The sequence below is a fragment of the Hypanus sabinus genome, chromosome 19, assembly GCF_030144855.1.
Source record: "Hypanus sabinus isolate sHypSab1 chromosome 19, sHypSab1.hap1, whole genome shotgun sequence".
In the NCBI taxonomy this organism is placed as follows: Eukaryota; Metazoa; Chordata; class Chondrichthyes; order Myliobatiformes; family Dasyatidae; genus Hypanus; species Hypanus sabinus.
In genome coordinates, this window is record NC_082724.1 from 46185492 (window position 1) to 46200801 (window position 15310).

Sequence of the window (15310 nt, forward strand, 5' to 3'; positions counted from 1 at the left end):
TGAAACGCGCAATCTTTGGGGTTACTGCAAGTCTGTGTCTTTGCTTTTGCTTTGCTCATGCTTGAGTGCTCAGTGCTGGTGCTGATGCTTTAGTTTTGCGAGCGGGGGAGGGGGGATTGTTGCTCGCTGGCGCTTACGTGCAGGAGAGGGGAGCTTTGGGGTTCTAATATTTAACTGTCATTCAATGGCACTCCTCTGTTTTTGTGGATGGTTGTGAAGAAAAAGCATTTCAGGATGTGTATTGGATACATTTCTCTGACATTAAATTGTACCTTCAAACCCCTGAACAAGGATAGCTTTTAAAGTGAAAAATGGAAAATAGACATTTTCGCTTTAAATTCTTAGAATTTATTTCAGCAGGTAATGCAAGAATCTGCTCTCAGTAATTCAAAAGCAAGCCATTAACTTAAATATGTTTAAAAAAAATAATCTGAAGTAGCTAGCCACCCCCATCCAGGTCAAGACTGCTTACAAAATTCTGCTTGTAACAGAACTTGCTTCGTTGTATTCAGTGCCAATCTGAACAGTCAACCACCATCACAAGACTATGTATATTTTTTAATAGAACACTTCATCTTTTTCAATAAATCTGGACCTCTGGATAAAAGTTTGATAAAATTATGCTCTTGTATAAATGTAAAGGCCTTGAGAACCCTCAATGAGCTCAACATGAAATTGCTCAAATGCACCTAACAGCAAATTGGTCAAAGATTATCAATGCTATATAATGATGGAACTTGACTACAATATACCAACAGGATGCAAAAGGATAGGTGATACAAGTATCCTTAAAAGCGTTGCAGTGATTCCCGCTATTATTCAACACAAAGATACTTAACCAAAGCAAAAAGACCTGCAGTCATGAATGCCTCTAATGACCACAGAACACAAAGCTCACAGCAGAAAATTTGTGTATAGCGAACAACAAATTGACAATGAACAGATCATTGCTTTATAGAGCAAGGGAAAATATTAGTTAGGACACCAGGAGAAAATTGAATGCTCTTCAATGAAATAATCTTGTACAATATTTTATAGAGTGAAATTGTGGCATCATTCAAAACATCAAATCTCAGAGTGCCATACCCCTTCAGTTTTTACACAGCAGTGAAAACTAAGGTTTGTGTTGTTGATTATTGGGAATGGAATTTGAACCTACAACTTCCTTACTCACTGGTAATGACAATCATCACTGAGGCAACTTGACAAGTTATTAATAAACAAATGAAAAGTCCCCAAGCCTTCGCAACTGCTCAAACTCTGACAGACTTCTATCAGTAAACCAGAAGCTGTGGATATTAAGCAAATAGATGTTTTGGTAATCAGAAAGCAAAATAATAGAATTAAAGGGTCCCTTGATTCTTAGTAATTAACTTAGTGCAGGATTTCTGTTTTCTTAACTGATTAGGAAATGGCAAAAATATAACTGCAAGTATATGAAGATACATTTGAAAACCAACTAGCTCATATTATTCATTAAAATTTCAATAAAAACATGTTTCTTGCATTTAATTTATTTCAAAGCAACACCATTGATACTCTGCAACTTTTGACAAATTACCTTTCTGCTTCTTTGAGGTGTATCAATTAGAACCCGCTGACTGTCCATAGCCCAACAATTCTGTGCCAGCGCTAAAGAGTAAATGCCAGTAAAACCATCTGAAAAATATTGTACACACAGAAATGGCCATTATTCATCACAGATTTTCTGTATTATTTTCATCATATAGTGGATTTTGGTTAATTGGGACACATCAGAGCCTAAATTAAGATGCTGCCCCAATTAGCTGAACTTTCAAGGAAATAGCTAAAAAGACAAATTACCGTTTAATTGAGTAACAAATAAGGCATTTAAATAAAATACAGAACAAATTAGAATAGTACCAATGCTACTACAATACTATAAAACTATGTATTAGTTCCTAACAGTTATCAACAGATGAATTCAAGTAATCATTGCTGCGTATGGGGTGTTCAAGGAGGGGTTGTATCTCTGGTGAAATGAGTTGTTATGTCCATTCTGAGGCAGTTCACTCATCTTTGGTCCCCAGCGGACACTCAGCTCTCACCTGTGACTCTAGGTAGCTGTTGGCATGTGAGAACAGCGACATCGCAGTACACTGCTTCAACAGGTGGGCTAAACCAGGTGAGGGTAGTTGGCATGCCTTATAACCCAGTGAAATGAAATATGAACGTGCCTGTCCTGAAATGTGAAGTCAGTTCCGGCAGACTGGGTGGATGAGATCAACAATGAGATGTAATGGCCAAGAAGGCGGATCTGCACCACTTCATGGAGAGTGAAAGGCATGACAGGGCACAGAAAAAGTTATGGTTATTCATTACAACCAAGAACGATTTCAGTTTATGACAACAATTTGCACCACTGGACCTGGTCTTCTGAGGTTGAGAGTGGAACTGTCCAATTGTAACATCTTTTCCACTTCAAAAACTGTCCCACATAGGTTTCACTGTCATGTTCTTTACATTGACTGTAAATGAACAAAATTAGCTCAGACACTTAGTGTAGCTAATGGACTGCCTTCGTATAATGCTTTCGACAAATGCATCCTCCAAATCTTCCTTTTCATTGTAACATTTGAGATGAATGTCAATACCTTCAAATTCCTCATAGCTCTTAACTTGTTGAAGCATTGAAATTGTTTCAATTTCATTCCTGGCTATTTCTGACAGCTCCAAGCTTACACCACAGTGAGCACAACAATTCTAAATTATCTTACTGTTTATTTCTCGCCAACTATCAGTGATAAAAATCTCTGTTTTTTGAATACAAACACATGTAACTGACACTGTTTATAAACTGTTCACTCTTAGCACAGTGTAGTGTCTAACAGCCATGTAAGTCCACGTGACTGACGCTAGTTAGAAACCACTTAGCAGATCACCTTTTCCAATTAAGCAGCACAGTGTCCCAAGTAAACAAAGAGTATCTTGGCTACTTTCTCAATTAGTTTTGGTTCTTTAAGAGTTGGCCCAAATAAGTGGCTGTCCCAATTAACTGACAGACTAATTAACTGGAATCCACTGTATAAAATTTTGAATATTGTGATGTAAAAACCAGAATTAAACCCTGAACAATGTTATAATTCAATTTTTGAAAGACACTAAGTCATTTAGAAGAATTAAACCAGAGACAGATTTTTCCTGATTCATAGTTCCTACATCTATTTTTACAAAGACCTGTGCAGATAGACTGATTCATATATTAAACACCTCCAATGAAAATCCACAGTCATCCTAGGAGGAAACAACTGTGGATTAAGAGTTATGGAATGACATTAAAAACAAGGAAAAAAATTGTACAATTTTCTTCTCAAGATGACTAAAATAGGACCAATACCAGTATATACACAAGACTAATGGATAAATGGTTGAAGAATGCCATCCAGTATAACCATGATGTACAGAGACCAGAAGGCCTGATGTCCAAATCCTTGAAGTGTTAATCTTACAGATGACAAGACAACTGCCAGCTTCAGTTGTCCTGATTGGGAAGCAAATTAAACTAATCATTAATCCCTCTTCTCACTGTAAGAAAATCGTTAGTCCAACATATGTTGTCTGTTTTTAGAATTTTTAATTACCCATAGAAGCATGTTCCAAGAAATAACAGCAACTAGAGAAGAGAGTATATCAAAGACAAGACAATTTGGAAATATAAATGTGACTGCAATAAACAAAATCTAATTGCACCGAAGAGTTGAAACTTCAAAGCACATGATTGAATCAATATGCTAAGACCTCAATTACCTTCATCTGGTCGATTCACAATATCCACGACAGTGGAGGTAAGTTTCGTATACCAGTCATACTGAAAAAGAACAGTACTTTGGTTACGATTGTCGTCTTTTTTTTTTACTATACAAAGTCCCTTCTAATTCTCTGTTAACTGCCAACTGATGCCATGATATTTGAGTCAGTTTGTGCTGATGGGAATATCATCCTTCTTGTGTTTACTGTTCTCAATATTGGAGATTCAGTGTCACTAGGAAGTGCCATTTTAACCTGGCCCTCTTGCCTTTATTATTGGTCCATGCTTTCTCTTTGTGTTGCACTCAACCTAACAGGGATTCTTTCTAGGGTTAATCTTGGACTAACCAGATTAGATGGGGCTTTGTATTATTCATTTTACTTTATACTGGGCGAGGAAATGCAGATGGGGATGAAATGTTGTCTCACGTGGAAGGACACTTTGGGACCCTGAATGAAGGTGAGAGTGGAGAGATGAATGGGCACACTTCACCTGCAAATCTGTTATGGCCATCTACTGTATCCAGTGCTCCTGATGCGGCCTCCTTTACACTGGTGAGACTCAACATAGATTGGGGGGATCATTTTGTGGAGCACCCTACTCCATCCACAAAAAGTAGGATTTCCCTGTGGCCAGCATTTTAATTCCAATCCCCATCCCTTTCTGACATGTTGGTCCATGACCTCCTTTTCTGCTACAATGAGGCCACTCTCAGGTTGGAGGAGCAACACTTTATAGCTTCCAACCTGATGGCACGAACATCAATTTCTGCAATTTCTGGTAATTTTGTTTCCCCTCCCACCTACCTCTTCAATTCCCCACTCTGGCCTCTTACCTCTTCTCTTCACCTGCCTATCACCTACCCCTGGTGCCCTTCTTCCTTCCCTTTCTCTAATCTCCTCTCTCATCAAATTCCTTCTTCTCCAGCCCTTTATCTTTTTCATCTATCTTTTCCCAGGTTCTTACTTCATCACCCACCCTACCCACCTGACTTCACTTATCACCTTCCAGCTTGCCCTTCTTCCCCTCCCCTCACCTTCTTATTCTAGCATCTTCCCCATTCCTTTCCAGTGCTGATCGAAGGTCTCGGCCTGAAACATCAACTGTTTATTAATTTCCATAGATGCTGCCTGCTCAGCTCCAGCATTTTGTGTGTGTTGCTAAGTTACTAAGAGCCGTTAAGGTTCTCCAACAGGCTAAACAACACAATTGGCATATTATTAACATCTTCCCATTGATTACTCCACATTTCCAGACTTTCATGGCCCTGTAAAACTTCGTCAGCCAGCAATAGAGCTTCAAAAAGAATAAATCTGTGGTACAAAAGTTTATTAAAATGGTTAACTAAATAATCTGTCTTCTGAGAGCTGCATGGCCATTAACCCTCAATTAAAACCTTAAATGGTCATGTATGAGAAGGGCAATGTTTAAGTATTAGAATTGTGTTTTCATCTATTGGATCTGTCTGCAGGCAATGTCTAGATTGATTACACATGTAATCTGTCAGCCTTTTATCCCCAAGCTCTATTTTACAAAATGATACTGAAAATCCATTGGTGGTACAGAAAGCTTTGAGTAAGAGAAAATATGTTTCTCACAGAATAGTCAAAAGACACTTACTATTCACCAGATATTTAAATTTTACAAATTCATATTTGATTAAAAAAGATCCAAATATGCAGACACCACAGAAATTTACAAACAAAACTAATCAACATCAGCATTCAACTACAACTGGCTCTTGGGAGTTCCCTATCTGCTATCTCTGCATTCTTTTCATATTCCATATAATTACTTGTTAAGATATAATTTAGCAACAGATGCTGATGCCACTTGTACAAATAACCCACCCGAGACTGAATGATCTTTTATTTGGAATTTTTTTTTGTAACCTATTTTTCATTTAAATACTAACCATGCAAAGTCTGCTACACTGGTGGTGGGGACCACCTGCATCACCTTCTAAGTAGACAATTCGACATTTGTCAGGACTAAGTCGTGGAGACCAAACAGAATTTGTTTGAGATGAAAGTTGCACTGGAAAAAAAAAGAAACAGAGTGAAAACTTGAACATAAACAACATTTGGATTTCAAAAAGGATCAGATTAGATTTTCTGAGGCATGGCTTGCAAGATGAGAGTATGCATGGTTGCAGCAGCCTCTCCAGGTCTGACCAAGGTTGCATGTTTAGCACACTGCTTATATTCATCACTGTTTGGCTAAGTACAACTCAAATTATATTATAAATTTGCAGATGACAACTGGTAATTTATTTTTATTTTTTTTAATTTTTTTTATTAGTTTTTCAAAACATTTTACAAATTAAAAACCCCAAATCCCAATGAGGAACATTAAAACAGTGCAAAATTAAGCATACAATAACAATATACTACAAAGGAAGAGAGTTTAGCAAAAAAAAAAGCACCTGAATTAAAGACAAGTAAGCTTAGTGTCCTCCCCAAGCCCCGCAACAAAAGAAAAAACAACAGCAACTCCAGACCAACCACAACACAATATAGAGAGTATAAGTCAGGACAGCCAAACTCCCAGACTGTGAATACACTCAGCAACAGAGGATAATAATGCCTTCTACCAGAAAAAAAAAGGAGCTGAAAGCAAGGGACCGAAAAGAAAAAAAAACCCTAGTCAAGAGGAAGGTTATGAAAGTACTTGATAAAAGGTCCCCAGACCTTATGGAACTTTAGATCCGAATTGAGAACTGAATAATAAATTTTTTCGAGGTCCAAACAGGCCATGATGTCGTTAAGCCATTGAGCATGAGTGGGCGGGGCAACATCTCTCCATCTGAGGAGGATCAAGCGTCTAGCCAGGAGAGAGGCAAAGGATAATATTCAGCATTTGGTCGGACCCAGACATAAATCTGTCTCGCCCCAAAAACCGAACAGAGCAATTAAGGGGTTTGGTTCTAGGTGCTGATTCAGAATACATGATAACGTAGTGAAGACATCTTTCCAGAATTTCTCCAAGCTAGGACAGAACCAGTACATATGGATGAGAGAGGCCACGCCCCTCTTGCATTTATCACAGAGCGGACTAATGCTAGGGTAGAATCGAGATAGTTTAGATTTGGACAAATGGGCTCTATGAACAATCTTAAACTGTAAAAGGCAGTGGCGAGCACAAAGAGAGGTTGAGTTAACCGATTTGAGAACTGAATCCCAGCTCTCCTCAGATAAGGAGATATTTAAATCCTGCTCCCAGGCCATTTTGATTTTATCCATGGGAGCCCGTCGTAAGGCTGCTAGTTTATCTCGGATGATTGATATTAAGCCTTTACCTAGTGGATTCATGGAAAGAAATAGGTCCATAGCATTTTTCGCAGGCATTTCAGGAAAGTTAGGAATTAAAGGAGCAATAAAGTGTCGGATTTGGAGATATCTGAAAAAATGAGCATTGGGCAGATTGAACTTAACAGAGAGCTGCTGAAAAGAAGCAAAGCGATTATCAATGAAAAGATCTTCAAAATGTCTAATGCCCTTCCTATACCAAACCTGGAACGCTGAATCATATGTAGTAGGTAAAAAAAGGTGATTATGAGCAATAGGGCTGGAAACGGAAAACCCCTGGAAACCATAGCATTTCCTGAGACAACTGGTAAATTTCTGATGGCAACGAGCAGGTGTACCAGCAGTAATCAGTGACTGAGTCGTATTGTAACAACTTTACACTAAATTTTAGCAAGACTAGGTAATTGATTGTGGGTTTCAGGAAGGGAAGGTTGACAGAAAATCCACTAATTCTCATTGAGGGAGTAGTGGTGGAAAGGGTGAACAGCTTTAACCTCTATGCTTCAACATGTTAAAGGCTCTATCCTAGCCCCATCATATTGGTGTAATCGAGGAGATTTGGTACAGTATGTTATCAAAGACTTGCAAGTTTCTATAGATATACAATGATGAACATTTTTGCATGTAGACATTTTAAGCCATGAATATATGTGACTTATGGTCCAACTTAAGAATGCATTGAGTATCCACATCAACGCATAGTATTGTGCAAGAAGCTGATTATACTGTTCAAGTCTATAGCCTTAAAAATATCTATTTGCTACACAGCTTAATGTTTACAGCATTACTTCAATGACATTATATTTTATGAAGTTGATATCCAAAATAGTATAAAAGTTTGTCACCATTTTCTAGAAAAACAGTGCAATATCCATCATTAGTTTTTGTTCAGCAATTGAACTGACTGGGAATTAAGGCTTTGATGTAGTTAAACTGATAACTAGTTAAACTAAACAGATTACTAGAGTCAAAGTTAGAACAGAAAAGAAACAGGCCTTTCATCCAAACTTGTCTATGTCAGCTAAAATGCCCAATCTAAGCTGGTCCTATTCGCTAGCGTTTGGCCTATAATGTTCCATGCATGTACCTGTCAACTGTCTTTTAAAAGTTGTCATTCTACCTGCCTCAACCAATACCTTTGGAAGCTCATTTCACGTACTCCACCGTTCGTGTAAAAGAAAAGTTGCCCTCAAGTTCCTATTAAATTTTTCAACTGTCACCTTAACCATATGCCCTCTCGTTCTTGATTCCCCAGGCAAAAAAAAACTGAATCTATTCACCTTATCTACATCCTCATGATTTTATACACCTTTATAAGATCATTCTATTGTTCCTATAAAGTACGAAGTTCCATTTTCTCAATATATTCCATCATCACAACTTTAGTTGCCAGATTAGATTGCATGGGCCCATCCCATCATAAACTAATAGAACACAACTATGGTTGCATTAATTTGTTCTTGTGGTACATTTTGTTAAAACATTGATATAGATTTTGCTTGGCTAGTATTTCTCCAGTCTGAAGTGCTGCACTTACGAAAGCCACAGTAAACCTTATTGATGCTACATAGGAAGTACAAAATTGGCATCACATCTGCCAACTATCATCCCTTAAATACAGTTCATCAGATTATGCCTTGCAAGTTAAGTGTATTAGAAGCAAAATTCACCTCCAAGTGTTCATTACATCTCTATGGAATCAGAGCAGTTAAACAGCATGAAGACGGCAATAAAAATAGTTCACGTAACTGCATTCACTTACCACAGTTGCCACCAGTCAGATCTACATAGTACAGTCCAGACCTAAAATATCAGATCAAAAGAATAATTTAAACCAAAAATGCCAAAGGCTCCTGTATGCCGAACAGAAATGATCATTTTAGTAGTGCTCTCAGTCATCCTCAGTGCCATCCAAATAGCCGAATCTTAAATCATAAAACTGTGGACGATGATGTTATTTGGCTGGAGGGCAGTTTTCTACAGGAGATCTCTAGAGAACAAATCAGAAGCAGGAAATGTGATTTATCTTCATTTTAGTTTCAGCGGACCAACTGATGTCCTGGTGTGAACAGTAGGCTCAACAAATGCCAGGAAAATAAGTGACTATTACCTGTTCTAAGCAGCTTACTAGCATTCGAGGTGATAACTCTGCAAGTAGATAACTCAATTACTTTACATATTTTGTAGTTAAAAATTTCTTACTTTCTATTGGTGCAGTGCACAAGACCCAAACGATGAGGTTCATGATCCCATCCAACAAATACGATGCCAGTGTCATTGGGAGCCCAAAAAGCCTGAAATACAAACACAGGATGAGTGTGGGGGGGGGGGGGGGGGAAGATAAAAGCTGTATATTATAATATAGATTATTTTGGTTCATTTTAATACACAGGAAGCAGTCAGAAAAGAGGACTTTGATTAAAAAAAAGTTCAACAAATTAAGTTTCTATTTAGTTACATAATACAGTTTAAAAATATTGTACAGTAAAACTAAACTGCTACTATCAGAGCCACAGGCAAAAATAACTGCAGCCATGACAGATTTTTGAATCTTCTTTGGCTACAGGGAAACCTCCAGACAATTGGAGGATAGCAAATATGAAATCTTTATTCAAGAATGACAATAGTCCTGCAAGATATACATCATTGCCACGGAATATACTGAAAACATTCTGAGGTATACAATTAATCTGCACTTGGAAGGGCCTGGCTTAAGCAAAAGTAATCAGCATGGCTTTGCTGTGGGAAGATCTGCCTAAGTAACCTGATTGAAATTTTGAAGAGGTAATGAAGTGTACTGATGATAGTAGTGTGGTTGATGTATTCTGAGTGGACCAGCAAAGCCTTGACAGGGTCATACATGGAAGACTGCTCCAAAAAGTTGGACCAAATGGAACCCAGGGAAAATTGGCAAAACTGATACAAAATTGCCTTAATAATAGGAGACATTGCTGCCTGGTGGTAAAGTGGCATCTGTACCAGACTTAGTGGCGAGTGGTCCCGAGTTTGAGTCCTCCCCCCCCCCCCCCCCCCCCCCCACAACCCCTGGCTCCTTGCATGCTTTTCATCCGTGCTGGGTTGAGCGTCGAGCTAGTAACTCAGCCTCGTAAAAAAACTGACAAAAATGCTAAAAGAAATGGCAAGGTTCTCATGCACCACAAGGTGTGGATAGGAACAATAATTAGAGGCATGGAACGATGGTGGAGGTGCTATGTGATTAGAAACCTATGACCAATGTTGTTCCACTGGGATCAGTTCTGAGAGCCTTAATAAGTTATGTACATTAATAATCTGGATATGAACACAAGAGATATTATTAGTAAGCTTTTGGATGATATTAAAATTGGTAGTGTTGTTGATAAATAGGAGAATATTTTTGGATGACAGGATGGTATTGGAAAGATATGAAAGGCAATAGCAGATGGAATTTAATGCTTATAAAAATGAGGTGACGCACTTTGGGAGATTTATTAAGGGTATGACATACATAATGAATGAAATCTACAGATTGTTGTGGAATAGAGGGACTCTGCGGTAGAAGTCAGAAGATAAGATTACGTAGAATATTTACGTAGAATATGGAATATTTATGTTCACCAGCAGGGCAAAGAATATAAAAACAGGGAGGGTATTACACAAATTTTAGAACATTGGCTAGGCCTTTGCTGCAGTAAAATATACAGTTCTAGTCACTATGATATAGGAAAGGATATCACTGCATTGGAAAAAAGCACAAATGAGAGTCAATAGACAGTTACCTGTTTCAGTTATGAGGAGACTACCTAGACTAGGCTTGTTTTGGGCTGTTCTATTTTATAACTAAATTAAAAAATTGAAAACAAGGAATGCAATAAATGAATCTGAACTTCAACTTTCAAACCCTTTCCAACCGGCTTTCTTCATTTATTTATTAGATTTTCAAGCAGAACCATTTGCTATAGCTGGAAGTTAGAGTAAAAATGGTACAAATATCAAATACACTGACTCAACAGCGAAGATGCAAAGAATAGAATAATTTTGCAACTAGAAAAGTCTTTAAGTCAGATTTCAGATAGAGCCAAGTGTCAACCAGTCTCCCTGATGATCAAACAACAACACACACAAAATGCTGGTGGAACACAGCAGGCCAGGCAGCATCTATAGGGAGAAGCGCTGTCGACGTTTCGTCTAGTCCTGATGAAGGGTCTCGGCATTTTGTATGTGTTGTTGTTTGAATTTCCAGCATCTGCAGATTTCCTCGTGTTTGCTCCGATGATCAATATTTTAAGGAAGTAAGGCTTTATAAGACATTTGTTATGCCGTATTTGGAGTATTGTGAGCAGCTTCGGGCCCCATAGCTAAGAAAAAATGTGTTGGCATTTGAGAAAGTCCAGAGAAGGTTTACAACAATGATGCTGGGAATGAAAAGATTAATGTATGAGGAGCATTTGAAGGCTCTGGGTCTATACTTGCTGGGGTTTAGAAGAACAAGGGGGAAGGGGCTCTCATTGAAACCTACTGAATATTAAAAACCTAGTCAGAGTGGACATGTAGAGGATGTTTCAAATAGTGGGAGCATCTAGGATCTGAGGGCAAAACCTCAGAACAGAAAGACGTCTCTTTAGAACAGGAGGAATTTATTTAGTCACAGAGTGGTGGATCTGTGGAATTCATTGCCACAGACAGCCATGGAGATCAAGTCATTGGGTATATTAAAAGTGGAAGTTGATAGTACTTAATTAGTAAGGACACCAAAGGTTATGGGAGAAGACAGGGGAGCAGACACCATGGGCCAAATGGATTATTTTCCGCTCTGATATCTTATAGTCTCATCTTAATAAACTGTAAAATTAAAGGATCAAAAATATTCCTATGCATCAACAAGTTGAAAATAGAATTTTCAAAGTTTACTGAAATGTTTAAAGTTGCAAGACTATCTAAACCAAAGCAATAGAATTAGTGACAGATTAACATTTATGCAACATTTTTCATGCTCATTCAAGATATTCTGAATTTTTTTTAAGATAAAGAACCTGAGAAGTGTATTCACTTTACAGACTTAGAATCCAATTTTTATTCAGGTAGCTTCCACAAAGCAATGCAAAAAAGAACCAGATACGTTATTTTTAATAATGGTGCCTCATCGAGGTTCCTAGGCTTAATTCCCAGACTCCTCTTCAAACTAATGTAATTGTACTTCAATCGATTTCCTACAGGATACTGGCCCTTGGTTTCTCACTTCCTTCAATTTCAAAAAGCCAACCTATTTTGAAATAGCACTGAAACAGCAGCCTAAAATTCACTGGAATGACTCTCAAGCCCACAGCTTTCTGATTCAGAGGATACAGTATTACTACTGTACCACTGATGACACATGAAAACATACTGCAAGAAAGAAATTCTGCTTGTCAGTACACTTCTAGAGTATCTTCTGCAAAGGAATAACAACAGGTTGAAATATATTTTTCTGCACAGGTTGAAATATATTTTTTTGGAGAGTTATTTGGTGATCTATTTACCCATGACTATTATAAATTAGAAGTGGTCATAAAATTTGTATCTGTTATATTCATGTAGGTTGAAAGAAGGAATTTAAAAGTTTGCATTAGAATACTAAACTAAAACAATTTTTTCAGTCAGCTTTGATGTTGCTGATCAAATCAGCTTAAAGATGTCCATAACACGATTAAAATCTCTGTATTGCATGGCACTAAAATTACCACCAAAAGGCAGCAGTTATTCCAGGTACATGCACAAATTTTACATTGAAACTAGTTTCCATAATTTAAATATATCATGGTGACAGACTGAAGAACTGGTCAAATTCATCTTCTACCAAACCTTCTATTTTCTTCATGTATAACATAAATCCATAAGCAAGCTTTATTAAATTATGAGCAGCAGAGATATTCACAGTCTTTTCCTCAGAGTGGGGGAATCTACAACTAGAGGGCATAGGTTTAAGGTGAAAGGGAAAGGAATTAAAAATGGATCTGAGGGGCAAGTTTAGTGCACAGAGTGCGGTAGATATATGGAAAGAGCTACCAGATGAGGTGGCTTAAGCATGTACAACTGCAATAGGAGCAATACAAAAACTTAAAAATCGCACAAAATAAACTCTTCGAAAACAAACCTGCCCAGGTGAAATGTGGTCAGGTATGCCTTCCAGAACAGAGATGTTACTGCTTTCGATATCCAGCACGCACAGGACAGGTGTGGACTTTCTCACCAGAGTTTCTCCCCAGTCCTCCCAGTACACAAAGTCATCTCCCTGTAAGGTAAGCAGCAATTAACACTGCTAAAAGCTATGCATAGCATCCAAAAATCAGTTTACCAGATATGCACCATTTGTTTTTCTCCAAACTAGTCTAAACCAAATACATTCAAGTTCAAAGCAAAATATTACTTTAAAACCTGAAACTTTTACCTGAAGTGAATCCTTATTTATATGCTAATCACCTCAGGACATAGAAACAGAGTGAGTAGAAGATGATTAAAAAAGTGAATGACACTGTACTTTCACAGGCTTCTCCTGTTTTTCGGGTTTGATGCTGTCCTCATCCTCTTCAGTCATATCAATTTGTGGCTTAGGTTGGAAAAAGGATTCTGTTTTGGGTCTTTTCTTTTCAGCAATGTACAGGATGTGAGTCTCAGAGTGAGACCACACAAGACAACCAAATTGATCTGAGGAGAAAATAAGAATGCAACAATATTAAAGAATATAGTAAGACTTCTTAAGAATGAATATAGTACTCTCCTATCTAATTTATAGTTAATTTTTACATTAAGCAATTTTTAAAATCTTGCAATCATCCCATGTTTGGAGTTGTTGCTGTTGTTCCTTTTCGTGCCTTGTGGCACATCGGGTGGCATTTTTGCCATTTCTGTAGCATGTTTTTTACTATTTTTTATGAGGCTCAACCCAGCATGGATGAAAAGCGTGCAAGGAGCTATCTGGATTCAAACTTGCGACCTCGAAGTCTAGTGCTGATGCCTGTACACCAGCAGTCAGCATATTTGGAGTAAGCTACATAAAACTTATATTTTCTGGGAAGGTAGAAGTCTGCCTATTACTTTTTAATAAACAATCATTGAAAAAATAGCCAATATGCTCCTGCTTATTCCCCTGAAAGTTTCCTCAACATTCTCCCCCAATTCCCTCATCACCTCAGTTTTATTTAGCTAGGACTAAAAAATTTTGGTAACTATTAAAGGGGAAAAGTATCCTCCTCCCCAGTTCTTCCACAAACAGTTCATATACTATACACACTGGTCTTATAAACAAAATGAAAACTGTTCACTTCCAGCTAAATCCATACCATCTTCATACACCTTGCCATGCTTGTCAAGTGCAGTCAGGTTTATGCTCTTCTCCTTGGAGTTCTTATTCCAGATCTGTGAAAGCAATCAATAAGTGCAAATATACAGGCAATAAAAGACAGGATAACATATCCAATGGAGTTGGACAATTAGTGGTAAATAAATATTAAACCCATTACACTGGACAACAAACTTTTTCAAAATTGTTGCTTATGTCAGAATTTTTTTTGGTTATGATAGACAGCTTGAAGCAGAACACAAACATAATTTCAAAATATACTTGTATCACTTAGGGATGTGGAGAAACAAAACTTAACTTTTTTTTGAGTATAACACATTTAATTGTATAATGGTGTTGGCGTTTTGCAATAGTTCAACTAAGCTAAAAATGTTTTGTTGATGATTTTTGTTTGTACTCGGAGTACTTAAGCTTCTCGCTTAAGTGTCCAACAATAATCAGCCAGCAGTGATGGATTCTAATTGCCCTGATAGCATTTCTCCTTGACTGCAATATCTAATGAAACCTTTTACCATGTTCGGCACTGACAGTGCCAAGATTTTCAGGGAAGAAGTCTAAATGGGAATGCACAAAATGTATCTTTAGTGACATGTTGTACTTCATGGTTTGTATGCTTGTCAACCAGCTACACATAGTTTGGTGCTCTGCAATTGCCAAGAAAATTTTCAATAATATCCTTGAATGCCTTCCATGTGATTTTCTTCAATCCAGCTCAAGATTCTTAGAATTACCTGTCATTAATAACCTGTATGATTTGTGGACCAAAAGTGCCTTCCTTAATCTTGGCATCAAGTATATTGACATAAATTAAGATATGAAATAATAAATGCAAAAAATTTTAAAAAATGCGTGATAGGAACATTTCATGGTGATTTTCTTGATTGGCAGCCCAAAATTGATTAAGATACACACAAA

At 37.5% G+C, this 15310-nt stretch overlaps 1 protein-coding gene across 3 annotated transcripts in view; it reads right to left on the minus strand.

Annotated features, from left to right (window-relative positions):
• The window catches only part of apeh (acylaminoacyl-peptide hydrolase), an 81765-nt gene that overhangs the window by 37119 nt on the left and 29336 nt on the right, over positions 1-15310 (minus strand). For all 3 annotated transcript variants that reach the window (XM_059944361.1, XM_059944364.1, XM_059944363.1), the window contains exons 5-12: positions 14376-14451; positions 13574-13740; positions 13190-13327; positions 9280-9371; positions 8840-8880; positions 5685-5806; positions 3769-3829; positions 1562-1659 (exon numbers count right to left, since the gene is read on the minus strand). In XM_059944361.1, the coding sequence (XP_059800344.1) occupies positions 1562-1659; positions 3769-3829; positions 5685-5806; positions 8840-8880; positions 9280-9371; positions 13190-13327; positions 13574-13740; positions 14376-14451 (795 nt within the window). The remainder of the gene's footprint in view (positions 1-1561; positions 1660-3768; positions 3830-5684; positions 5807-8839; positions 8881-9279; positions 9372-13189; positions 13328-13573; positions 13741-14375; positions 14452-15310) is intronic.